Source organism: Lepidochelys kempii, chromosome 18 (assembly GCF_965140285.1).
Source record: "Lepidochelys kempii isolate rLepKem1 chromosome 18, rLepKem1.hap1, whole genome shotgun sequence".
In the NCBI taxonomy this organism is placed as follows: domain Eukaryota; kingdom Metazoa; phylum Chordata; order Testudines; family Cheloniidae; genus Lepidochelys; species Lepidochelys kempii.
In genome coordinates, this window is record NC_136397.1 from 14,641,161 (window position 1) to 14,669,016 (window position 27,856).

The 27,856-nt window shown below is 50.1% G+C and overlaps 1 protein-coding gene across 5 annotated transcripts; it reads right to left on the reverse strand.

Annotated features, from left to right (window-relative positions):
- Positions 1–224: 224 nt before the first annotated feature.
- H6PD (hexose-6-phosphate dehydrogenase/glucose 1-dehydrogenase) lies at positions 225–27,856 on the reverse strand. 5 transcript variants are annotated; one of them, XM_073316744.1, is made up of 6 exons: positions 20,423–20,513; positions 19,499–19,812; positions 16,743–17,399; positions 10,437–10,554; positions 8,229–8,498; positions 225–7,484 (listed from the first exon to the last, which is right to left on the reverse strand). In XM_073316744.1, the coding sequence occupies exons 2-6, from the start codon at positions 19,583–19,585 to the stop codon at positions 6,127–6,129; spliced, it is 2,490 nt and encodes an 829-aa protein (XP_073172845.1). In that variant the 5' UTR covers positions 19,586–19,812; positions 20,423–20,513; the 3' UTR covers positions 225–6,126. The 5 variants fall into 5 exon arrangements, with proteins under 5 accessions (XP_073172845.1, XP_073172849.1, XP_073172846.1 ...); XM_073316748.1 differs by lacking the exons at positions 19,499–19,812; positions 20,423–20,513 and adding an exon at positions 27,790–27,856; XM_073316745.1 differs by lacking the exons at positions 19,499–19,812; positions 20,423–20,513 and adding an exon at positions 27,745–27,847.

The following is a 27,856-nucleotide window of genomic DNA, read 5'->3' on the forward strand; positions in this document are numbered from 1 at the left end:
CCCTGACCCTTTTAAAATGGCTCAGGTTAGGAAGGCAAAAATTGAGAGAGTCAAAATGAATACTCATACCAAAGATTCAGACCTACTCTCTTCGAACTCTTGTAAATTTAGGCCTACTGTCTTTGTAAGAACCAGTACCATTTAAATACAATCACCAAACAGAGAATAAACAAAAGTAGAATAAAAGGCAGCTTTTGGCCAAAAAAAAAAGATTTTATTATTCAAAAATATATATTTGTTTTTTAAAAATAAATTTCCATCAATTCCCAAACATGTTATGGTTCATTATTAGCAGGAAAATAACTCTTTACAGCTTGATTCATAAAAGTTAAACCATGTGAGAAATGGCCTATTTCCAGTGTTAGATTTTTGTAAATACGTATAAACGGTCACATCATTGCTTTGTATGAACACTGTTAAGAAATAGTTCTTCCTTTTAAAAAAAGCACCGTGACAATACAAATTATTGGTGGTGTGATAAAATGAATGCAAAAAGTCACTCAATGGGCTCCTCTCTGCAAGGATGTTTAACACACATTCACTCAGCAACACAACTGCACACAGCATTCCTAGCTCACTATTCACTCAAAATAAAAATCAACAGTTTCTAATAGCTTTCCCAAAATGTAACTAGCACTCTGATTCCATTGCCTAGATTGAAGTAGCTCTTTACCACACTGTCTTTTTCAGCGTCAGACTTATTTTAGAGTTTCACGTTTCCTCCCCCACATCCTGCTCCCCAAATCTCTTGCTGGTAAACTTTGGAGGTTTAAAAATATTTATCCCCACTCTGTTATTTTCCATTTGGCAAATATGAACAAAGTATTAAAGAGTTTAAAACAGATGCTTCTGAAAAAGACATCGCTCTGAGAAATACATTGAAAGATCTTCAGTGAAGAACACAGATATATTCCAGAGCACAATTACTAACTAAGGATACACTTACATACAAAGTTTCTAATGGAATTTTATAAAGGGAAACCTGAGGTTTTATTTACAATTTTGGGGTGCCCAACCTAAGATATCTTAAGGAGTCCTGATTTTCAGAAAGAGCTGAGCACCCAACTTCTGAAAAATCAGGCCTCTTTGAGGTGTCAAGTGGAGCACCTCAAAACCACTAGTCATTTTAGAAAATTTCAGCCAAATTCTTCAAAAAAGAGCCAAGCAAACACCCCACCCCTAACCCACTCCTGCAATGTCACAACCCCTTCTCGTCTGGAGAGAAATTCTGCTGATAGCCATTACATTTATTCTCCTGGAATTCCCCCCCAATTTTTTTTTTTTTTAAACATTAAACCTGTTACACCACACATACCATTTGAATGAAGCTGAAGGCAACACGGCTAATATTGTTTAGCAAAGAAAAATGAAGCTTTGAATTTTCAGCCATCCCAGGCCTAAAAACCTCCTCCTTTACACAGCTGCTTCAGCCACAGGGGCACATTCTGGAATTAGCAGTGTTTGTTAGCGACCTGGCACTTCAAGCCAGCCAAGAGCAGGCGGAATTGTGTTTTTCTAGGTCTGTGACAGCGGGCTAGCAGCACCACCCTGAGCACTGACAATGTGGTAGACAAGGAAAGGCCACAGGCTCAGCTGGAAGCAATTAACCACTTTTCTATTAGGAGATTAAGAGCACCTGGGGGGTAGTTACTAGGCAATTGGAATAACTGGCAGTAATGGGAGGATCGGGAAGGGGGGAACTCAGATGTATGGAAAGCCCCACATGCAGTATACCTATATCCTCTGTTTGGGTTGGGACTAAGGGATCAAGGAAGCAGGCCAGGAAGTGAGGCACAGCAGGTAGCTAAGGGAGCATCCCATGACAAGGTCCTATTGTAGGGGGATTGTGATGGTGGTAGGCAGTCTGTGTTAATGCTTTCAGAAGCTGGAGGATTTTCTGTCTGGAGAAAACAATGTAGGTGATGATATGAGACACAGAATGGAGACAAGGAAGACCACAAACATTTTCTAATACTGCGCTCAGACCCCCTGTGCCCAGCCACTGGCCTGCAGGACCACCCCAAATCCTCCAGCGGCCACCCAGGCGAGGCCTGGCCTAGCAGGCCCAACATTGGGTGTCCAGCTCCCCTCCCTTCCCCCGGTTTCCTCCACCGAGGACCCACGGCTCCCAAAGCTGCAGGAGGCACCCCCACCCCCAGGGAGGACACGCACAGAGTCGCTCAGACCCCCTGCGCCCAGCTGCTGGCCCTCAGGACCATCCCAAATCCTCCAGTGGCCACCCAGGCGAGGCCTGGCCTAGCAGGCTAGGCAGCGGGTGTCCAGCTCCCCCGGCTTCCTCCACTGGGGACCCGCAGCCCCCAAAGTTGCAGGAGGCACCCCTGGCCCATCACCCCTCCTAAAAGCAACCAACAGGGTTTCCCCACTACACAGTAATTTACGCTTACCCTTTGTTTTGAGGCCGATAGGTAGGCCCGCCTGCCATAATAATCCAGAGAGGAGGTAATTCCAACCCACACTCATCTCTGACTAGACAGCCTTTGTCTCCTCTGGGGATTTCAGCCGATGATGTAGCTACACCAGTGCAACCTCCCTGATGTAGACAAGCAAAGCTCCTTGCACCAGAGCAATTTATCCCAGCTTGGTCAGAGGCACCTGTGCAAACTGCAGCTTGGTCTTTCTGCACTAGATGCTTGCACTGGTGCAGTGACCTCAGAGGCAGAAATCAAAGCAGCCCTAATTGAGGAAAGGCTTCAGCTCTGAATTTCACTGAGATCAGAACACATCTCCCACCACAGCTTACTGCTCTATCTCAGTCTACCTTAGGTCTGAAAATAAGGGATTGGTTCTCAAGAGCTTCCCCATTTTATTTTTATCCACACCATTAAAAGAGGATTGCGTGCTACAATAAAAGCCATTCAGAATGACCAGGAGTGGGAACACAGGTGCACAGGAACTGCCAGACTGAATGAGACCCATGTCCCCCCGGTCTCGGATCACAGCCAGCATCCAATGGTTTGGAGGAAGGTGCAGGGGACCCACACAGGTGTGGGATAATCTGACCCCCCACATTACATCTCATCCCAATCTCTAGTAGTCTGAGGCTGGCTCGACTCTACAGAGGAGGGGTTTTACATCCCTTCCAAGGCTTTTTTGGTATCAACTCAGCTAACACTGGATATTCTTGTTAGCCATATGCCTTCCCTCTTTGAAAGATCTTGACAACCCACCCACCACACCCGCAACAAATATATATTCTCAGAACTCCAAATCAGCTTACAGTGAAGTCCAACTCTGAAAAACAGGGTGAAATGTCCTGCAGCCCTGTTATACTCTGAATCCTAGCTGCTGATTTTAGTGACCCATCTGGTTTTCCAAATTTTTTACTCCTGCTAGCCCCTCAGCCATGAGAGTGAACCCAATTCCTTCCCAGCTTATGCATCATCAACACGGCTAGCTGTCTGACTGTTGCCCTGACTGCCCTCTTCCACCAACCTCCATGGAGTTCAGTGGGGTGCAAGTCAGGCAGAATCTGGCCCCAATATCCACCTCCCAGACCCCCGGATAAATTTTTTCTCCCTCCCCATTCCATCAGCATTTCACATCTGTGTCGGTCACGAGGGCTGGCTCCTGAGACTCACGCAAGCAGGACAGGAGCAGCCTCCCATGGTTTCAGGCGCAAACACTGTGGTGCTTGGAAAACACACACCATTTATCACCACTTGGTTTGCTTGGTCTTGGCGCCACCTTGTGTCAGACTCCAGCTTTTACACTGAACTGCAGTCGCACCCGTCACTGACTGACGACATCCACCTGGATTCCGACAAGACTGGACCACTGGACAACTAATTCTTTCACTAGCTGTAAACATCAGAGAGTCAGCAGCCAGCAATTCACCCTTCCCAAAAGGGGCCTCCTAAAAATCCCTCTGAAAACAGTCACTTACTTCCCTTCTCCAGTTCTGCCAGTCAAGGATGTGGCATTGCTGGGTGCGGATCAGACACCAGCAGATCTGGATTTGCCAGGAACTGGTAGAATGTCCCTATTCTGGGTTCCTAAGACTCTGTTTTGTACTCCTGGCCCTGCAATGCTTGGGTGGATTTACCTCTGCCCTCCACCCCCCCACAGATCACAGAGCAGCTCAACATCTCCCAGTGTAGTCGGCAGAATCCGGGTTTCCTTATCTAAAAAAAGAACGTTCCTCCTGCATGCCACAGTAAATAGCCCACTAAAGCAGGCCATAGAGTCCCTAGAGTATATGGGGCGAAGGCTTATATAAAGGACAATCTGCACACGGGCAAGGTGGAATTTAGGTAGTGGGGGAAAGAGAGTTCTAAAGATTCTTCTGCCCTTTACTAAATAGGACTGCACCCCCCGCTTTTGTGCTGTTGGTCTACGCTCTTCTGACCCCCTCCAATGTTTTCAGAGGACATGTCCTCCCTACGAGGTGACAGCAACGTGTGGATTGGCTGGAAAACACCCAGGAGACAGAAAACTCCCTCCCCTTACCCAACAGCACCCCAGTGCCCGGGAGTAACAGCCCCAGTCACTGCAGTATCCTTGCCGTGAGCGCTGGATCATGACTGCTGAAGACAGTAGTACTGGATACAGCTGCCTCGCAGGGAGAGGTCACAAGCTGCTGAACAATGCCGCACTTGCCCACGTGGGCGGAGGAGGGCTCTTCCCGGGGACTATAACACAAACGCGCCTCAGGATATTTAAGGAAACCCAATTCCATCTTCAGGTAACTCTGCCCTCCACCCCTGATCCTCTGACAAGGGAAGCTTCATCCGGCGGTAACGCCACAGACAAACGACATCTCCAGAATAACTGGTGCTGAGCTGCAATGCTCTCAGCCCAATCTCCATAATCCTAAAAGTCTAAACATCCCTTGCCTTTTCCAACCCCCTGTGGTGCTGGCTCCCCACTTAGGAAGAACAGCAATTGCTACTGATGACTAGGCCTGTGCACCGGGGCAATTTCTAAAGCCTCAGACCGGCACTCAGCACACAGCTCAGTGCCAGGGAGGGGGCAGTGTCGGTCACACAAGGGATAGTCCCTGGGTGTCTGCAGCTTCCAGGGCTGCATAAACACACCCATGTAGGGCAGGGAACTAATTTTTTTCTTTTTGGGGGGCCGGGGAAGGGGAAGGGGGAAAAATCAATAACAGGACCAATGCAATTGACAAAGGTTAAAATGAGACGAATCCCATGGATGGCATAAGGCAAGCAGGCAGGGTCTAGAAAACTCCAGTGCCCGATGACTGCACCCAATCACGGCCACCCCCCTTGCCAAGTTTGCAAGAGCTAGTGACTGCTCACCAGCACTCCAAGGGGCTGATCTAGACTACAGCCCAATCCCTTCCTCAGCATTAACAGTCTCATGCCTCAGGGTGGATACTACAGTTACACACAGCAATACACGGCTAGACCCTGGTTCAGCAAAACACGCGCTTAAGTCCCATTGATCAGCAAATTCTTTGGTGCTTTGCTGAATCAGAGCCAGGGCCACGCATCAGTCGCCCTTACAATGAAGCAGGGCCTCAGACCTGCCAATACGGGAGAGGTCTAAAACAGGAACTGCACCAGAAGACATTAGACTAGGAGAGCTCCATAAGGAAGAGAGTGGGAAAATGGTCAGCATTTTGCTGAAGTAAAGGGTAGCACATACAGGACTACAGCACAATTGTGATGGGCCTGGGCCTCTGGCCACTGTGAAAATGACTCTGTCAGCCTGTCTGATCCGAGGTGAACATTAACAGTCAGTAACACTGCACTTCTCTCCGCTCCGCTCCTCTGAGAATCCTGAAGAGCTCTGCAGGCAATTAATCAGAGTTGTCTCAGATGGCTTCTGTGAGGTAGGTAGGTATTATTAACCCCATGGTGTGTGGGGGAAACTGAGGTGCAGAGCAGTGACGTGACCTGCCCAAGGTCACAGAAGCAGTCAAGGGCAGAGTCAGGAATACAATGCTGATCTCCAAGCACTGAGCCGCCCCACTTTCTAGACTCAGATGACAGAGTCGTTACAGCCAACAGATCTTCACAAAAGTTAGAGAAACTGTTCAGAGCAGGAGCTGTTATTGTAAACACAGGAGCCTGTGTGCAGAGTTGGAAAATACAGGCTCCAGAGGGCAACAGGACAGGTGTGAGGGGAGAATAAACCAAGAGATCATCCAAGCAAAGCATCATAATCCATGTACCACACCAGCTGGCCAGAGCTGGGATTGACCCCTGAAATAGGCCACTTTCTGGGCTCCTGCCCCACTCTACTGATCTGGGTTGTGATTTCGTGCTTCCCCTTCCCCATCACCAGCACAGCCACCTGCCTGGCTTTGTTGATGAGAGGCAGGCTGAGGCTCATCCTCTGGTGGGGTTTGACAGGGCTCTCCGTCAGCACCACCGTCTTGGCCCCTTCGAGGCCACTGGACGAATGCGGGAAGAGCGAGGCCGTGTGCCCGTCGGAGCCCAGCCCCAGCAGCACAAAGTCCAAGCTGGCGTTGGTCACTAGCGCTGCAATCTCCTTGGCGTACAGCTCTGGCCCCTGGTCCTCCTCCACACACAGCCGTCGGTTCAGGTGCACCAGCATGGGGTGGATGTTGAGGTAGGGTACCCGGACATGCTGGAGGAGGTGGTTGTGCAAGCTGCGGAAGTTGGATTCTGGGTCGGCGAGCGGCACACAGCGCTCGTCCACCAGCCACAAGTGGGTGCGTCTCCACGGGAAGCCGTAGTGGTGTCTCACAAGCCGCTGGAACAGGACGATGGGGCTCGAGCCGCCCGACAGGGCCAGGTGGAACTCACCACAGCGTGCCACAGCCTTGGCTGCCGCCGTCTCAATGTCCAACGCCAACCGGGCAATCAGCTCCTCTGGCCAAGCCGAAACCAAGGGGCTTTGCCGAAACTTGGCCTGGATGGTTCTGTAGTCACTTGGCGTTTGCCCATCGCTGTGCAGCAGTTCCACCGGCTCCTCCAGCGTGAAGGACAGCTCCCTGCCCATCATTTCAAAGTCCAGGAGGTGCTGGTTCTCCAGGCCCCCCGGGTACAGGCGCGGGACCTGCTGGGTTAAGCTGTCCAGCAGCGGGGTCCAGAACTCCCAAGACGCCAGCAGGTTCTCAGTGGTGATGAAGGAGTCCTTCCTGCCGTGAAAGATGCTGGAGATGAGGACGGAGTAAGCCTCTCTCTCCTTCACAGGGCTGTACACGTAATAATCCGACAGCGGGAGCCCAAAGAGGTGCAGCTGTGGGTGATCCACCACCTCCTTCCAGCTGCCTTCTGGCATGATGGGCTTAAAGAGGTTCCGGCTGATCAGCACGGCAGGACAGCTCAGCTCCCCGTGCCCGATGTGGAAGATGATCTGCTTGGCTTCACATTGGCTCTTCCCCATCTCCCTCAGGCTCTCACGCTGTGTGCAGTAGGCCCGGTTCTTGAAGAGGACGCGGACGTAGCCTACCCGCTCGTCCAGAGCTTTGCCAGAGGTGAGGAGGAAGGGGACTCCCTCCCAGCGCAGGCTGTCTAGCTGAATCAACACACCTGAAATGACAGGAGAACCTCAGGCCCGAGCCCAAGCACTGTTCTCTTGCGTGGGTCCCAAGAATCCTGGCATCCGGAGCCTCCCTTGCGCCACAATCAGCCCTCCCCATCACCCTGCCAGGTCCCCAAGGATTTGCCTTGCTCTCTCCCGATTAGCCCACCGCGTACCTCAGCTTGCAGAGCTACCCCTTAGGACAGCAGTTTCTCTGGATGAGCCGTCACATCACTCCCTAGCCAAGAATCAAAACACTGAGCACGTGCAGTGTGGCCAGAGATGGCCTTGTGATGAACTGAGATCCACCAGCCCCAGAGAAACCCCCGCTTCTTACCTTTTGGAGACATGGAACAGCCCATCCCCATACAGTGAAGGGAGGGAGCTAAGCCACTATAGAATGAATTCCTAAAAATAACGCAGACATTTATACTAATAATTCCACCTGTGGCTTCATGGCCCAACAGATCCTTATAGGTCTCTGGGAGTCTGGACAGTTTGAAAACGTTCGGGCTCTTTCGGTCCCACAGGGACAGAGGCCCTAGAAATAAACAAGGCAGCTACTGTCCCCGTGTTGCAGCTGTGGAAGCAGAGACAGACGTTAAGTGATTGGCCCACGGCCACAGAGGAAGTGACGGCGCTGGGATTAGGATTTGGCCGCTCCCCGTCGCTTAGTCCCATACTCTGACCACCACCCTACCTGCCTCAGCCTTCATGCCCTATGACGTCATCAGCCTGGGTCTTGCCCCCACCTGCAAAGGTTGGCGTCGTGCTGACGTAGTCCTGGGCCTTCTGCAGCTCCTCCCGCACCTGGCTAGCATAGGCCTGGTACTGACCCAGCACCGCGCTGGTGCTCTCCAGGCCCTGCAACGACTTGAAGGTCTGCAGCTTGCGCCGGAGAACCTCTTTGGTGCTGCTGATGTTGGCTGGCAGCTCCATGGCGAGATACAGCAGGACCTCGGTGAGGTGGTTCTGGAGGACATCACGGATGACGCCGTACTGCTCGTAGAAGCTGGTGCGGCCTGAGCGCGACGAGGAGGCGAAAGACGAGCAGTCAGAGCAGTAGGAAAAAGAAACCCCCCAGCTTGGGAAAGGAGCTTGAATATTGGTGCCCGAGGGAATGAAGGGACAGGCCCAGGGACAGAGCCGTCTCTAGCCCCAGACTGGGTACAAGGCCAGCTGCCTCTGCAGGCACCTCAGAAACCACTTCAGCCCCGCAAACCCCTTCGCCCACTGCAGCGGGGCCTTCCAGGAGAAGCTGCCGCAGCTGATAAAGAATTCCCAGGAGACCAGCTGCCCTCACTGGAGCAGCAAAAGGGACCTCCGCTGGAGGAGGGAACGGGAGAGTGGGAGCTGGGTGAGCAGAAGGGCTGAGAGGAGGCAGCAAATCCGGTATGTCCTCAGGCACCAATGGAGAATTAAGCCAACCCTAATTACAGCCTTGCCTGGGGTTTCCTGAGACTGGGGTCGGGGGTGGGTGGGGGAGTGGGCTTTGCTTGACAAGGCCAGCAGCACAGTCCGTGTGTTCAGTCTGGGCCTGGGATCAGCGTCCAGCCAATGTGCTGGGAAAGCAACACAAGACTGTGCAGTGCCGGGCATCTCTTTCACCCCAGCAACGATGGGCACATCTCAAGGGGCAGGAGGGAGGGCAGCAGAGCCTGGGGTCTCTAGCTGGGGTGTGAATCCACATCAAAGCCTTAACAGACGGATCAGAACAAACCCAGGTACCCCTCGCGATTCCGCAGCAACGGATCAGGTCAACAAAGCAGCAGCTGTCTGCATTACACTGGGACCCTTCCATCCACCACTCGGTGCATAGTCTACTCCCAGCGGTTGAATACTCCCCCGGACCATCAACTTAAGCCCTGCCCTTTCTGCAGGAGTTGGGCTTTACCCGCTTCAATACGGCCCTGGGCTGATTTCTTACTGGGGCTAGGAGGGAGAAGGACCATGTCCTATTCAATGCAGGTGATTCAAACCAAAGCCTCCAGTGAGCTGGTCAGGGGCAGGCAAAGCGCTGCAGACCGCGCCCCTGCCCTGGGTTTCCCCTTTGGTTTGATAGTTTGTCTCCCTCTGTCTAATCCAAAGGCACATTTGTTAACGCAATCAATGCTGCAGACTCTCTGGAAGCCGGGCTGCAGGGCGGGGGAGTGTCAAATGATCAGTGACCAGGCTTTAATAGTTACCTTATTTGACACTGCCTGTGTGGTGGCTAGGGGCGGGGGAGGGAGAAGGAACAGGCAGCAGAGACAGAATCCTGAGGTTGCAGAAATAAGGGCACCTGGCGTGCCCAGAACTGCTGCCGGTGGCAGCCCAAACCAGAGTGCTTTCCGCTCAGCACTGCAGCGTGGGGCTGTAGCACTGCAGGGAGGGATCGCAGCCATGTCCTTCAGCAAGAGACCCGCGCCAGCAGCACGCGGCTCCTCTCTCCCTCTCTGAACAGCTGCTGAGAGAGATGCCTCTGTGCTGGGATGGACGAGCACAGCCTGGTGGGTGCGAGTAGCTCCCCGGGCAAAAGCTGCAGCCTAACCCTGACTTAAACTTTCATGCCACAGCACCAAATGAGACCTGAACCCAAGCCGGGCCCTCTCCGAGTCCCTCTGCAGCAGAACTCACAGTCTCTGGGCATGAATGGGAAAGGCTCCCGAACTCTGCAGCAGGAGGAAGGGGCAGGTTCCCCCTCCAGCTGAGGGAGGTAACAGCCATGACTGGGAATCACATTTCTGCCTCTCAAGTACCCATCAGAGTAGAAGAAATGAGAGAATAAGTTTGTATATTTCTGGAAAATAAAGATCAGTTTTACACACACACATGCAGAGCGACACCACTCAGCTACCCACCTGGCCTCCTTCTCATGCATTTGCAACATTCAGCCACAGGGGTCGCTCTCACACAGATACACTAAAGCCACCCAGGTCCTGAGAGATTCCCCCTGGCTAGCTCAGCCCAGGATCCCTGACCTTTAGCATCCAGAGTCTCCTTCAGGACAATCTCTACTCTCTCCACATGATGCCGGTTCCAGATTGGGTCCAGAAACTGTCGGTTCTGGTCTCGGAAAGGCAGGATGTGGGCCACAGCCTGGGAAGGAAGGGAGGGAGAGAGGGAAAGATCAGCGTTAAAAACAAAAATCCAAAGCCAGCAGCATTTCTAGAGCATCTCCCATCCCACTGCTCCACCCAGCACGGAAACACTGCCCTGTCTGAGGTCTAGGGAGCACCCAGCACAGGGAGGAAGAGGAGAAATCGGCACAAGAACAGCAGGGTAAATAAAGCCTGACTCTTGCAGAAAGTACCATGGAGTCTCTAATGTCCACGTGGGACAAATATGAAAGGCCTCCCTGGACAAGGCAAACGTTTTACGGTTTCATCAGAAAGAGACTGGCACACAAAACACAAGACACTCAGCTTCTCTCCCTCAGAAGGGCAAATGGCTGAGTCAGACCCTGCTAGGATTCCAAGCCAGGGTTCCAGGGAAGTTGAGGTGGATCAAAGGGGCCGCATACACCACTGAGCCATCTGTTCTCACTTAGGGCAAAACAAATTCTAGTCGAGATGCTCTCCTTGCAGTCAGACATGCACCCTTGTGACCGGGACGTGGGGCCATGGATGGAACAAGGCTATTTCGAAAAGGAGATGTCACAGCACACCGAGGCCAGGGCAGTGCATCCACCTCACACGTGTTCCCTTAAGGGGCCATGCAGCTGCTCAGACATATCTGGACAGGGCAGCGGCATGTTCTCAGAGCCCTGTGTTCTGGGGTCAAGAGTGAAACGTCAGCTCAGCCCGCTACACAGCTACAGAAAGTGACACCTTGTCGGCTGGCTGAGGAAGGCTGGGTGGGAAGGGGAGGGAAGGGAAAGGTCACCTGAGGTCTTCAAAAACCTGATCAAGGAAGGTGCAGCATCGTGGCCCTCGAATCACTTGTGGTCTAGTGGATCTGGGGCTGGGCTAGGAGTCGGAAGAACTGGGTTCTGTTCCTGGCTCTGACAATGGCCTGCTGGAGGACCTTGGGCCAATCTCTTCCCTTCCCCCATCTGTAATGTGTGGATGGCAACACTTACCTCCTCTATGTAGAGGACTCCACTATCTCTAGCTGACCAGCCCTATCAGAGCTAGACATGCTGAAAACCCATGGAGGTCAAGAGACACAAAGTCAGGAAAACTTCCGTATAAAGCTAACCATCACATCTCTGGCGCAACCCAGCTGTTCCCAAACTAGTGGTTTACAGGGATAACAGGCGGTGGGAAGTGCGACTGTAGGTGGATGGTGGATAATGTGGAGTTCCTTGGGAACCCCTAGGAGAAGGCAGGAGAAACTGAGGACAAAATGGGAAACATTAAAGCACTGCATCTGTGGACTGGTTCTCAAGTATGATGTTAACACTGATCTCCCAGCTCAGGATGGATCCTGATCAGGTACCACTCCCTACTTCATGTTTATAGTTCAAAAGATGGGGTAGTGGCACAATGGACCACCAGAATGGTGATCCCCTCTTAGTTCCTTACCAGAAAGGTCTCAGCAGATCCAAGAGAGAACCCTGTTCCATCCACCTACTGCTAGAGGAGAGCCCCTAGGTACGCAGGATTGACAGGGAGAGAAAGATGTCTCCCGGTGTGGCAGATACAATCACCTGGATTATGTGTCAGCTGCCTTCCAATTAGGGGACCTGATCCCAAGCAGGTCTGTACCAGTAATTTACCTGCTGGATCTGGCAATATCTGGCGCAGGGGAAAGGACAAACGAAGTCAAAAGCAGAGAGCATATAGGCCATAGTTCGGGGCCCAGGATCTCATGGGGGTGGGGGTGAGGGAACAGTCTTGATTCTCAAGAGAATCAAGCGATGAACCCCTTTCCTGCCTCCACCCCTTCTTCCAGCCGAGAGCAGGAGACACGTGACTTCCTCTGCCGCAGGGCTACGTTCACTGCCTTTACCACCCCCTCCCCACTCTGTCCTGCTGCAGTCACTCGCACAGATGCACCAGCCCCTGAAAAATTGGCTGATCATTTAAAAAAAAAAAAAAAAAAAAAAAAAAGCAAGCAAGAGCACATCATATCAAATTAAAAGCCTCCTCTAGAAGCTGGTGCTAACAGGCTGGGACTGCCTGGAAGGGAAGGGTTTGCTTACTCAGCGAAATACAAGCCCTGACCTTGACTGGAAGACCAGATGGATTCTGCATCTGACACACACCCCCATACGTGGCCACCTCGCTAGGAGGAGAAGAACAAAGAGCCGGACCCTTATCACTTTGGCATGGAAAGGTCCTGCCTCTGTCTGCACATTTCCCTCCCCCTCGCCCACCTCGGTGAGGGATGGGCCAGCAGTACAGGGGAAAAGTAATGGCCAGTCACCGCAAGGTCACTCGTCTGCAGCCCGGAATAATGGGCTGGACACATTCTCTTCGGCAAGGGGAGGGTTTGAAACATGCTCTGAACTGCTCTGCCTGGGATCCCGAAGGGGAGATGGACCCCTCAGACACCGGGGTGGCAGGTTCCAGAGACACTGAGAGAGCAGTAAAAGAGCTCTAAGCGCTTCATAAACAGGGATCCATTTAGCCTCCAGACCTCACTGGCAGGCAGGGGCCATCCTCATTTGCAGATGCAGAAGCTGAGGCACAGAGAGGACAAGTCACGGTGCCTCTAGGAGGCAGAGCTTGGAAACGAATCTAGGAGTCCGGACTCACAGTAGCTGTGCCGTAGCCACAAGGCCAATCTGCTTCCTTTAATAAGCACGGGACAGTCCAATCAAGACAAAAACTAGGAGCCAAGAGCACAAAACTCATTGATGGGGCTGAACCCTCTTGCCTGGAGGCAGAAAGGGAAGAGAGAAGCTGCCTAAGGATATCTGTAGCTATAAGCCCTCCAGGATTGGTTGGGTTGGGAGCAGGGGAAAAAACATAGACCTTGATAACCCACCTTCTGGTAGAATCATAGAATATCAGGGTTGGAAGGGACCCCAGAAGGTCATCTAGTCCAACCCCCTGCTCGAAGCAGGACCAATTCCCAGTTAAATCATCCCAGCCAGGGCTTTGTCAAGCCTGACCTTAAAAACCTCTAAGGAAGGAGATTCTACCACCTCCCTAGGTAACGCATTCCAGTGTTTCACCACCCTCATAGTGAAAAAGTTTTTCCTAATATCCAATCTAAACCTCCCCCACTGCAACTTGAGACCATTACTCCTCGTTCTGTCATCTGCTACCATTGAGAACAGTCTAGAGCCATCCTCTTTGGAACCCCCTTTCAGGTAGTTGAAAGCAGCTATCAAATCCCCCCTCATTCTTCTCTTCTGCAGGCTAAACAATCCCAGCTCCCTCAGCCTCTCCTCATAACTCATGTGTTCCAGTCCCCTAATCATTTTTGTTGCCCTTCGCTGGACTCTCTCCAATTTATCCACATCCTTCTTGAAGTGTGGGGCCCAAAACTGGACACAGCACTCCAGATGAGGCCTCACCAATGTCAAATAGAGGGGAACGATCACGTCCCTCGATCTGCTCGCTATGCCCCTACTTATACATCCCAAAATGCCATTGGCCTTCTTGGCAACAAGGGCACACTGCTGACTCATATCCAGCTTCTCGTCCACTGTCACCCCTAGGTCCTTTTCCGCAGAACTGCTGCCTAGCCATTCGGTCCCTAGTCTGTAGCTGTGCATTGGGTTCTTCCGTCCTAAGTGCAGGACCCTGCACTTATCCTTATTGAACCTCATCAGATTTCTTTTGGCCCAATCCTCCAATTTGTCTAAGTCCTTCTGTATCCTATCCCTCCCCTCCAGCGTATCTACCACTCCTCCTAGTTTAGTATCATCCGCAAATTTGCTGAGAGTGCAATCCACACCATCCTCCAGATCATTTATGAAGATATTGAACAAAACCGGCCCCAGGACCGACCCCTGGGGCACTCCACTTGATACCGGCTGCCAACTAGACATGGAGCCATTGATCACGACCCGTTGAGCCCGACAATCTAGCCAGCTTTCTACCCACCTTATAGTGCATTCATCCAGCCCATACTTCCTTAACTTGCTGACAAGAATACTATGGGAGACCGTGTCAAAAGCTTTGCTAAAGTCAAGAAACAATACATCCACTGCTTTCCCTTCATCCACAGAACCAGTAATCTCATCATAAAAGGCGATTAGATTAGTCAGGCATGACCTTCCCTTGGTGAATCCATGCTGGCTGTTCCTGATCACTTTCCTCTCATGCAAGTGCTTCAGGATTGATTCTTTGAGGACCTGCTCCATGATTTTTCCAGGGACTGAGGTGAGGCTGACTGGCCTGTAGTTCCCAGGATCCTCCTTCTTCCCTTTTTTAAAGATTGGCACTACATTAGCCTTTTTCCAGTCATCCGGGACTTCCCCGGTTTGCCACGAGTTTTCAAAGATAATGGCCAATGGCTCTGCAATCACAGCCGCCAATTCCTTCAGCACTCTCGGATGCAACTCGTCCGGCCCCATGGACTTGTGCACGTCCAGCTTTTCTAAATAGTCCCTAACCACTTCTATCTCCACAGAGGGCTGGCCATCTCTTCCCCATTTTGTGATGCCCAGCGCAGCAGTCTGGGAGCTGACCTTGTTAGTGAAAACAGAGGCAAAAAAAAGCATTGAGTACATTAGCTTTTTCCACATCCTCTGTCACTAGGTTGCCTCCCTCATTCAGTAAGGGGCCCACACTTTCCTTGGCTTTCTTCTTGTTGCCAACATACCTGAAGAAACCCTTCTTGTTACTCTTGACATCTCTGGCTAGCTGCAGCTCCAGGTGTGATTTGGCCCTCCTGATATCATTCCTACATGCCCGAGCAATATTTTTATACTCTTCCCTGGTCATATGGTCACTACCTTCCACTTCTTGTAAGCTTCTTTTTTATGTTTAAGATCCGCTAGGATTTCACCATTAAGCCAAGCTGGTCGCCTGCCATATTTACTATTCTTTCGACTCATTGGGATGGTTTGTCCCTGTAACCTCAACAGGGATTCCTTGAAATACAGCCAGCTCTCCTGGAATCCTTTCCCCTTCAAGTTAGTCCCCCAGGGGATCCTGGCCATCCGTTCCCTGAGGGAGTCGAAGTCTGCTTTCCTGAAATCCAGGGTCCGTATCCTGCTGCTTACCTTTCTTCCCTGCGTCAGGATCCTGAACTCAGCCAACTCATGGTCACTGCCTCCCAGATTCCCATCCACTTTTGCTTCCCCCACTAATTCTACCCGGTTTGTGAGCAGCAGGTCAAGAAAAGCGCCCCCCCTAGTTGGCTCCTCTAGCACTTGCGCCAGGAAATTGTCCCCTACGCTTTCCAAAAACTTTTTCAAAAACTTGGTACTCTTGCACCTAGTCCTTAATTGTTTGTATAGCCCTGATCTACAACAGACTCTCGACTCCTCAGGCACCTTGCCTTCTTCTGCATCTGCAAAGCACCGTGCACACCTATGGCACTGTAAGGTAACACAGTCCAAGGACATGCAGAGCGCAGACAGGCTGGCATTCACTAGGAAGAAACGTGGGATCAATGAAGCCCGCAACCAGTGTCTCAGAACTCCATAGGTCTGATGGGAATGGGACATCATGGCCTGCGAGTGAGGTCACACACACCTGACATGGCCCTCAAGCGACAGCTACGTTTTACAATATTATTGAACCAACCCTACATTTGTTAGATAAAAATTGCACACGAGGAGCCAGGCAGATTTTGAGGGGGGAGGCTCGAGGTTCTGCCCAGCATGTTTAAAATCCTGCTGCGCTCTCAGACCCAAAGGAAGGGTGGAAATATCCAGCTTGTGGCCTGCACCCCGACCCCTCCCTGCCTTCCCTTTACAGTCCATGTGCTCGGCCCACCAGCCAGTCTTACTAAGGTTTATTTTGCTGATGCTGAATATCAGCCATGGATCCTTTATGCAGCTGGGCAATGACCAGTAGTATTAATAAGTGAGGAGGAGCCAATGTGGCCCTCATTTCACAAGACCATCAGATCAACAGGAACCGAGACGGCCTCACTGGGTCACAGCTAGCTATATCTTCGTCTCCAGCCCTGCGCATCTTGGTGAAGGGGACAAGGAACCAGCCAAATGAACAGTGATAAGAAGACTTAATAGGCTCCAGGTCTCTTCACTGCTCCAGCAACCTAGGTGAGCAGCTCAGTTGGGCTGTGATTGGTGCACCTGGCAGCCTGCTGCCCACATTAAATGAAAGGCTGAAATTTAGGGACCTCCCACGAGCCAAGCTCCCACCCCGCCAAGACCCCATCCAGCATGGCAACAGAGTCATTCCAAGTCTGCTCACCTGTTTGCCGAGGTAGTGATCCACCCGGTACATCTCCTCTTCCCGGAAGAAAGTCCTCAGCTCGATGGCAAGCTGCTGGGCTGACTTGAGGTCATGGCCAAAAGGCTTCTCCAGCACCACCCGCAGCCAGGCTCCAGGGCGCGGCCTGCAGCTGCCATTGATGTGGTGGGCGATCTCCGCGTAGGCAAAGGGCGGCACTGAGAAGTAGAAGATCCTGCCAGCTTCCTCTAGCCCCTCCTGCTGGAGCAGAGTCCCAATCTCCCGGTTCAGGGCAGTGTAGTTCTCGGACGTCTTCAGCTGGTGATACTGGCTCAGCTTGAGGAACTGGTCCTTGACCACAGCGCACCTGTCGGGGGACACATCCGACGGGCAGGCAAGCTTCTTCAGCACCTCAAACATCAGCCTCTGTCCTGGCTCGTGTGCCGTCAGCGCAGCCCCGTGGAAAGTGAAGCTGTGGCCACTGCTCACCTGGTCCAGGTAGAGGTGGAACAGCCCCTCCCACAAGTACTTCTTGGCCAGGTCTCCTGTGGCTCCCAGCAAGACCACGGAGACATGCCCTTGGGACTCCTTGGCCAATGATGGCAGGGCACATAAGAGAAAGATGGCACACAGGGCTGCCCTCAGCATCCTGGGGGAGGAGACAAGGACCCAGGGAACCTAGAGGACGGAGAAGAGAAGGGAAACATCAAGCTACATTAGCACAGAATATGATGCCACAAAACACAACCCCAGGTGCTGGTTCTTCCACAGCACTTGAGACAGGAATTTTCACCTGGATTCCTCTCCCAAAAGTCTCTCTTCTGGTTTGCCAAAGGCGGGAGTGATCTCAGCTCTGTTGATTCAGCCCTAATTATTCACTAAGAAAAGGCCTTCATCAAATAAAGCTGAGGACCCAGACGCTGTGTTAGCCAGGTGGCTTCTGTCAACAAGGAAGACCAGATCTCATGGGCTAGAGGGGATCAATGCCATCAGCACTGAGCAACAGGGCGGGCAGACCTGGCACTAGGCATAAGCAAACTAAGCAATTGCTCTATTCACTTTTTTCGTATATGTTGTATGTGCAGGACCCCCCAAAAATCCCTGCTTTGGGCCTCCAATGGGCTAGCACTGCCGGAGGTGGGGGGGGGGGGCTTACTGCACAGGACAAGAATCCTGCATTAGTGCAGGAAGCCTCGTTACTTTCCCTGCAGTTTTCCAGAGTTTATGATTATTGCTAGCAAATATTTGCATTACAGGACTCACATGCCCCTATCAGGACTGGGCTCTGGACAAACATAAAGAAGAACACAGCACCTGCCTCGGAGACCTTCCCGCTGTGTCAGCACTAACCCCTACATGGTGAGGTTTCTGAGTGGGAGCTGCTGGCTTTGAGCTGTGGAAATGAAATCCATTCTTACACAAGTTTCTGTGCCTGCAGCAAACAAATGTGTGCGTCACGGCATGCAGGATGCTACTTCCTGCTTGGGGCTTTTCTTCCATTTTGGCACCTATGTGCATCAATATTGTCACAGCACTTCAGAGACAGGCACCACAACTGGTCGTCCCAGTTTTCTAGCTCTTTGGTTCACTTCCATAATACGCAGCCAGTTTAAGACTTACATGTAACTACGTCCCAATGAAGGGCACTGAATAAGGCTCTATGCCAAAAAAGACCAATCGGTCTGATGAAACGAATCTGGTATATGTAGCTATGAAACAGTGATGCATTTTGTGTGTGTACTTGCACCTTTATATCTCTAAGCACTCTGCCTGTCTGCAGAGATCCCCCATTCTGTTCCCAGAGTTGCTACAGCCTATAACAGAAGAGACGCATACAGTCCGCTCTCCAAAAGAAACTTAGCTTTTGTTCCTTCTTACTTCTGTTTTCTTTATACAAGAAAAGAATTTTTTCCTTATACTTCTGTTTTCTGTTTTCAAAATACAAGCAATTTTTTAGACGAAAGTACAGGTTTTGTTCTTTGTGCACAGCAGTGATGTGGGAAACCAGGAGAGAGAACCCAGAAGGACAAGTTATGAGGACAGCACAAGGGTTGATTCTTAATCTCTTGCATCAGTTGTTATCTCGCTCTATTCACTTAGTTTCCTGGAGTTGTGTGTTACTGGAGAGTAGCCACAATGATAGCACAGTTGAGATAACCCAGGGCTTTCATGGCATTTCAAACAGTTAAGCCGTATCTACCACAGAAAGTTGTGTCGCTTTAGCTACACCAGTGTAATTAAAGCATGAGAACGCCCACAAGTGCGAACACAGTCATATTGGTATAACAATGCGTTAGACCACTATAGTTACTCCTGTATTCTGTGCACACAGTAGGTTATGTACTGGCCTAACTACTTAGGTAAAAACACCATACCTCTAACTGACATAGTTACACCAGTACAAAACTGGTGTTTACACCAGGCCTTAATGAGCGAGGTTCTAAAGTGTCTCAGTGAAACAGGAAATGTATTTGACACCACAGACCCAATTAGCTTTTCCCACGTTCTGCACTTGGGGCAGGGAAACTAGTCGGTTTCACTTTCTAGCTCTCCTGTAGCAGCTGGTCAGGATGGATTTCTCCAGTGCATGGGCCTGTTTAAATTTTAATCAAAAATGAAAAAAAGAAATCCCCCAAATACCTCGTTCCTCCCAGCCCCTGGCAAAATATCATTTCAGAAATTAAAAAAAAACAGGTGACAATATTTCCATTCACATTAGGGTTTGAAACAACCCGATTTTCTTTTTACAGCAAGACTGCACCAGGGCTCTGCACTACCTTGCAGAGAGCATCACCCCATGGTATTTGATTCATTCTCCTCAGACAGGAAACACCCGTTCCCCACCAACACAGTAAATGGTCCATAATGAAGGATGCAGGTTTTTTAAGCCTGTTTCCTCTGGTGTCAGTGACCCCAACAGTCTCCGTTCAGGCCATATAGGTCAAATGTAAGGACCGGTCTTGTCAAGATTCTTGCATGAAATGGGAGCGTTGGGTATTTAGGATTTTTCTCCTGCTCCCCCAACAGCCTCATATAATCTGCCGCCAGCTTCCCCTGGCCAGCTTCCCTGACCCCGTGGGCAGGTTTGCATCTGAAGGGAGGGAAGAGGGAGAATGGAGTGAGGGAGAGCTGGTAGGTTTGGAGGATAAAGGCAAAGGAAGAGAAACAAAACCCAACCCCCACCCCCATGCAATCTCCCCTCTCCTCCAGCTTCTGCCTGGAGCTTGGCTGCTCAATGGAATGTTTCTGGCAGGGCCAGCACAGCATGACTGAGAATGGATGGAAAGTGGAGATGTAGCAGTACCCAAGTACCACTTTGTGGGCAGAGATGGGAAACAATGGCTTCTCCGCAGGCTCCCTGAATCCCTGGCTAGTGACAGCACACAGCTCCCCTCTCTCCCAACACACAGTGACCTTTACACCAACGTCCTTTCCCTTCCTCCTCCCCAAGCCACTTCAGGCCCTGGTTCTGGACCAAAGGACCTGGACTCTGATCCCCTGCCAGGCAATGGGCTGAGCGGGTCCCACCCTCCTAGCACAGTTCTAATGGGTTTCCGTACTAACAGGGTCCAAGGAAAAAAGTCTCCTCTTCAGCGCTAGTGTTTTCACTAAACCGACACAGGGAGCCCCAGGAAATCCTCACCGCCCCATCTTGAATAAATGTGATTAAAACGCACGCTGGTCTCACCCAGCAGACTCACCCCAGTAACACATGAAAACTGCTCTGGAAACTGACTTCCTCCTGTTAACTCCTGACCACAGATCTTTCTTCTCCTGCAGCCAGAGACAGGCTATGCCAGCACACACAAGACTAGCTAACCAATCAATAGGTAGACAAACAAGAGGCCTCGTTAATGATAAGCCAGCTCAGCACTTTCTGGTAAAGGAGAGGAAACAGCAAACCTGAACCTCCCATTCCCAGCAGAGAAAAAACAAATGTTCCTGTACCCACTCAGCACTTCACATTCATTGGTCCAACCAAGTTCCTTTTACATAGCTGTCCAGGAATGGGGGTGGGAGGGAAAGTTGTTTTTTTTTCAACGTGGATTCTTGATCTTTTATTTAAAAGAGTGGGAGGGGAACCCAAGAAAGGTTAAAACTAAATACTTGCACCTAGGCTAGCGGTAGATGTGTGAAATGCTGACCCAGGCAGGAAGTCCAACTTCCCAAGAATTTTCTCTGAAACATTCATCTGATTAGTTAAGACACTTGAGAATCAAACCTAACACTCATAGCGAGAAGCAGTGATAATGGCTTATAGTGAGCCTTCAGTAAGAGGGATTTAAGAAAAGACTTCCCAAAGTCACAAAAACTGAGTGAAAAAAAGGGTACATTTTAATACACACACACAAAGAAAATAAAATAAGGGTTTAATACTGTTGAGATTCTGAATGCCCTTGATCAGAGTTGAATTTGCAGATGAGGAAAGATGGTGTGGAAAGATGGAGGAAAGGCACTAGTGTAGGTCTTGACAGACCTGAGTTCTTGCCCCAGCTTCACCACAGCCTCCTTACATGACCTTGGGCAAGTCACTTTGAGGCCTTGTCTATGCATAATTAAGCCAATAAGAATGTCACCCTCTTGAGGGATGTCATTTTTCTAATGAAATAGTTCAATCAGTATCTCCCCTACCAGTTATGCAGGTATAAAGGTGCCTTATACTGGAATAGTTCATTCCTTTTCCCCGATAGGAATAGCTATACCAGTAGACGGCACCTTTCCACCAGCGTAACTGCATCCACACTGGGTGTTGTGCTGCTTTCTCTATCCCAGTTAGGTTAAAGCACTACAACTTGCGTTCGTAAACAAGGCCTTAATCTTTCTGTGCCTCAGGTCCCCAGCCATAAACGGGAACAACAACACTCCCCTTCTCCCACCTTTTGTCACAGAATCATAGAATCATAGAATATGAGAGTTGGAAGGGACCTCAGGAGGTCATCTAGTCCAATCCCCTGCTCAAAGCAGGACCAATCCCCAATTAAATCATCCCAGCCAGGGCTTTGTCAAGCCTGACCTTAAAAACTTCTAAGGAAGGAGATTCTACCACCTCCCTAGGTAACGCATTCCAGTGTTTCACCACCCTCTTAGTGAAAAAGTTTTTCCTAATATCCAACCTAAACCTCCCCCACTGCAACTTGAGACCATTACTCCTTGTCCTCTCCTCTTCTACCGCTGAGAATAGTCTAGAACCATCCTCTTTGGAACCATCTCTCAGGTATGCATCCCCCCTCATTCTTCTCTTCTGCAGACTAAACAATCCCAGTTCCCTCAGCCTCTCCTCATAAGTCATGTGTTCCAGACCCCTAATCATTTTTGTTGCCCTCCGCTGGACTCTCTCCAATTTATCCACATCCTTCTTGTAGTGCGGGGCCCAAAACTGGACACAGTACTCCAGATGAGGCCTCACCAATGTCGAATAGAGGGGAACGATCACGTCCCTCGATCTGCTGGCTATGCCCCTACTTATACATCCCAAAATGCCATTGGCCTTCTTGGCAACAAGGGCACACTGTTGACTCATATCCAGCTTCTCGTCCACTGTCACCCCTAGGTCCTTTTCCGCAGAACTGCTGCCTAGCCATTTGGTCCCTAGTCTGTAGCGGTGCATTGGGTTCTTCCGTCCTAAGTGCAGGACCCTGCACTTATCCTTGTTGAACCTCATCAGATTTCTTTTGGCCCAATCCTCCAATTTGTCTAGGTCCCTCTGTATCCTATCCCTGCCCTCCAGCGTATCTACCACTCCTCCTAGTTTAGTACCATCCGCAAATTTGCTGAGAGTGCAATCCACACCATCCTCCAGATCATTTATGAAGATATTGAACAAAACCGGCCCCAGGACCGACCCTTGGGGCACTCCACTTGATACCGGCTGCCAACTAGACATGGAGCCATTGATCACTACCCGTTGAGCCCGACAATCTAGCCAACTTTCTACCCACCTTATAGTGCATTCATCCAGCCTCTACTTCTTTACTTGCTGACAAGAATACTGTGGGAGACCGTGTCAAAAGCTTTGCTAAAGTCAAGAAACAATACATCCACTGCTTTCCCTTCATCCACAGAACCAGTAAACTCATCATAGAAGGCGATTAGATTAGTCAGGCATGACCTTCCCTTGGTGAATCCATGCTGACTGTTCCTGATCACTTTCCTCTCGTGTAAGTGCTTCAGGATTGGGCACTGTCTGTCTTGTCTATTTTGGTCCATCAGCTCTTTGGGGCAGGGACTGTCTCCTATTACTGGCATGCACAGCACCTTGCGCGATAGGCACCTAGACATGGCAGGGGCCTCTCGGTGCTGCTGTAATACTATTTACTGTGCTTTCCCCCTAGCCCTGGCTGATGGGTTTTCAGGCACACAGAGCAGCATAGAAGGCGTTTCTTTGACGTTTTTCAAACACAGGAAAGAACACCCCGTGGCTGCAGAGGAAGAATGTCACACATTAGCTGAACACAGGTTAAGCAGGTCTAACCTGACCTGCGCCGACATTTAGCGAAGGGAAACAGGAGATAGCCTCAGTGTTTTACCACAGTGTGGAATGCTCTCTCAGGAGACAATCTGGGATGAATTCTCTTTCTCCTGGGAACTACTACAAGATATATCTTCGCTCATCAATCTAACTCATATCATCTCTCCCCAGCCATCCACTGTAACTCTCCTACCCCTCCCTCCTTGCTTCTTGACCATCGGCTACTTAACCTCGATGTAGCCACTTAGGTAACCCATCAAATTGCACCAATAACCACATAGGGCCAAAAGCATAAAACATAATCCCCTTGCCTATGGTATTACAGAGAGAGATTATTTTGCAGGTGTACATGATAGTCTTTCCCTCCACTATGGAAATATAATAGAACAATATTATTATACCTGGATCAGCAACTTTTATTCAGGAGCCCTACAGTGCTTCAAATGTATTTAGATAGAGCACAACTGAAATGTTCCCACCTTGTGGGGTGCAGGGGGCTAGCCACCTAGACCACAATATAGTGCATGACAGCTGAGGAGGGGTGAGCAAGGATTTCGGCTAAGGACCCTGGCACAGCCCTCAACTCTTATAATAAAAAGCCATGGGATCCTCAGTGATCTCAGCTGCATACAGGTGTGTAAGGAGGGGGGCCAGGTTACCTGCCCAGCCGCCCCAAATCTGAGTGGTGTTGCAACTCGGTGTGCCAGGTCACAACACCACTCACTTAAATTTGCCCACGCAGTCCTGCGTCATCCAGTTAGGGCTGGGGTACTGCCTCCCCCACTGTGCCCCCGGCTGTGTGTGAAATACCCCCACGTAAACTACAGGGCATAATTTATCAACTCCAACACTGGAAGGATGAACCACCCCTAAAGGGATAGAATCTGTGACGCTACACAGTTTGGGCATCTCAACCCCTGGCATCCCAAAGCTAAGCTAACCCTTCTGGAGTTTTCTCTGCATTAGACCAGTGATTCTCAACCAGGGATACATGTAACCCTGGGGGTATGCAGATGTCTTCCAGGGGGCTACATCAACTCATCTAGATATTTACCTAGTTTTACAATAGGCTGCATAAAATGCACTAGGAATGTCAGTACAAACTAAGATTTCATACAGACAATGACGTGTTTATACGTCTCTATATACTATACACTGAAATGTAAGTACAATATTTATACTCCAAATGATTTATTTTATAATTACATGGTAAAAATGAGAAAATAAGCATTTTTTCAGTAAGTGTGCCATGACACTTCCGTATTTTTATGTCTGATTTTGTAAGCAAGTAGTTTTTAAGTGACGTGTAACTTGGGGGTACGCAAGACAAATCAGACACCTGAAAGGGCTACAGCAGTCAGGAAAGGTTGAGAGCCACTGCATTAGACAACTTGCACTGATGTAATTAAAACCAATTTAAAGTCAGTTTAGTCACACCCTACTGTAGACACATTAACTGGTTTAAAGTGCATCATACTAGTTTAGCTCAATATGGTAACTGAATTAAACTGTTATGAGCATATTTTAAACCAGTTTAAGTGTGTCTACAGAAGAGTCTTACACCAGTGTACGTAAGCCGACTTAGGTCACGTCTACACTCACATTTATGTTGGCAAGACTTTTGTCGCTCAGGGATGTGAAAAAAACACCCTCCTGAGTGATATAACTTGTGCCTGCGTGCACAGCGCTTTGTGGGTAGGAGACACTCTCCCGCAGACATAGCTTCCGCCTGTCGCAGAGGTGGCGTAATTATCCCCACAGGAGAGCACTCTCCCATCGGCACAGCGCGTCTTCACCAGACACGCTGCAGCTGCGCCAATGTAGCATGGTAGCGTAGACTTGTTTTAAGCCAAGTGGACTCCTGGGGGATTCAATTACACAGTCTCACACATTTCCAACTAAAAACTGGTTACTCAATACTTCCAATTGCAAAACACCGCCCTGCCGTGCCCAGAGCCAGCAGAATAAACCCAGTTCCCCTGGTTTATTGCTGTCATATCATATAACAAAAAGGACCCATGTAAAAATAAAACCAGACAGGATTATGTTACCCAAGAAGGATTCCTTTCCCATGTGACCTAAGGCTTAGCTATATGAGAAAGTTGCAACATTTTAACTTAAATCAGTTTTAAATCTGGGTTAGTTAAACTGGTGCAGGTCCCTGTGCAGACACTCTTATTCTGGCTGAAGAATAGCTGGTTTGGGTTTATCTGGGTAAATTCCCAAAACTTAAAAACCAAAATAACTGCTATCAAATGGGCATAAGGCAGCCCTGGTGCAAAATTAAACCCTGTTATAACAAACGCCCTGACAGCCACAAACCTGAATATAAACAGCACGATTAAAACAAATGGATTTTACAACATGACCATAAAGGCTTGTCCTGTAATAGCACCGTTCAGGCAATCCATTGAGGGTAACGCTGCCATGCATGGATGCAGGAGTCCACCACACAACCAGTTGCAGGTTGAGGGCCTTAGACTCTACTGACCAGCAAATGGGAACCAATCCCAAGGGCTTTCTCACCCTGGATGTCACTGCTCGCAGCAGTTCAGGACGCATACGGAGAGCATTCCACTTGGCCCTAACCACTGTGACATACACATTAAGGCCCTCATCCTGCAATGATCTGTCAAACTATGGGTTGTCTTCTAGGTTAGCAGTCCAATGGGGTACCCAGGGGAGGCTGAGAGACTGCCTTAGGCCCCAGTTTTTCATTACAGATCCACTAGCGCAGACCCCTTCAAATGGAGCTGATTGATCAATCAGGGCCAAAGATGTTCTCCCAAACTCTCTGCCTCTGCTAACCAAAAAGCCACCCACAGTGGGGCACAGCTCACCCTGACTTCTTTAGTACTGGGCTCTTTAAGGGAGTAAGATTGATTTTGGTTGGTCTGGGAGAGCGCTGCAGAAAAAAAAATCACCTGTCAATCACTTTTCAACACACACACACACACACACAAAGCACAGTCTTCTGAACAAAGAAAAGCACCTACAGCCTTGGGAAAACAGCCTCTACTGTCATGACTGGGTAGAAGTCTCAGTCTCCCAACTCGCTCCTGTATGAAAAAATGACAAAATGATCACGGAGTGGTAGGTTTTCACTAGTGAATTAGCATTCAGTCCACTCCGCAAAACATTTAAGAGATATACAGCACAACACTGCATGGCTTAATCCTTCTGTAAGGCTGGGCATAAATAAAACATAAAGGAAAGCGTCACCAAGGGGGAGTGAGAATCAGGAATAAAAAGTCAGCCTTCTGCACAGGGGAGTATTAGAGATGGGTTGAACCGGCACCATCAGTTCCTGGAGAGGTCAGAGGTTTAATGCCCAAGATCCCATAAAGTACAGAAGGAAAGATTCAAATTAGCACTTGATCCTTTCTATTAACTGTTCTGACAAAGCCGTGATCGCCAACCCTCACACAAAGGAGACAGAGCTTAGGCCACCAGACCCAGAAAACTGAATCACAGAATTTCTGGCAAGCAGGAGAAGCAGTCTCGCATTTATAGAGACCCCAAATCAGCATAGCATTTATTCCTCAATGACACAGAAGGCAAACCCTTGGCAATACAAGGGTTAGCCAACATCTGAAGTGCATCCGATGAAGTGAGCTGTAGCTCACAAAAGTTCATGCTCAAATAAATTGGTTAGTCTCTAAGGTGCCACAAGTACTCCTTTTCTTTTTGCATCTGAAGTGTGCGTTTCTTGCTACTCCAACCAGCGTGTCTAAGTGGAGATCTAAAATACTCCTCATCCGCCTTCCTCAGGCTCATTCCAACCCAGTAATTTAGTTGTTAAACCCCTCAGCACCAAAGGTCAGGAGAAGAATTTCATCGAGGTTGTGGAACCATGCACAGAGGTAACCAGTGTCATCATGGGCAATAACTAGCGAACAATTTACCAAAAACAAAAAAACAAACCACAGAGTTACAGAGGCAGAAATGGGGAAGTGTATTTCCTTTGTTGAGATCTAAGGAAAAGTTACCTTAGAAGAGGGGCATGTCCTGTAAAGTACCCCCACAGAAACAACCTACACATAAATAACTTTGTTCCCTTCCCTTGCCCCAGGCATCACCAAAACCCACACCCCAGAAATAAATCGCTCCTCACACACACCATCTCTCTACCCACAAACTACTGACTGAGCTCCTCCCCTTCACGCCTCCTCCGGTCCCAGCATCCTCCACGGAACAGAAACCAAGTCCGCTCCGCAAACTGACTTGTGCAAGAAGAAAGAGCCCGAGGCCATGGGGCTTTATTCCACACGCAGCCCAAGCCAGGGAAGGGGAGGAACTTTCCCCTATTCCGCCCGCCCCAAAAGCACTAGCGGACCCCTATCTCCCCTCGAAGTGGGGCTACCCCCAAGTCCGAGTCTAGTTCTGCAGAGCCACAGCGGACACGCGCTCCTGTGCCGGGAGAGCCCACGCTGCGCTGCGCTGCGCTGCGCGGCCCCCTGGGTCCCCGCAGCAGTTTGCCCGCTGGGCGGAGTGCACGGCGCTGCAGCAGGCTCTGCTCCCACCGCTCCCACCACACGTTTCGCAGCGGCTCACCCCACGCCGCAGCCGGGCAGGGAGCCCCCTCCCCGCCGTACTCACGCGGAGGGCCAAGCCTCGGGAAAACCCACCCTGGGCCGGGCCGGCTGCAGCTGCGGGCTCCGCCTCC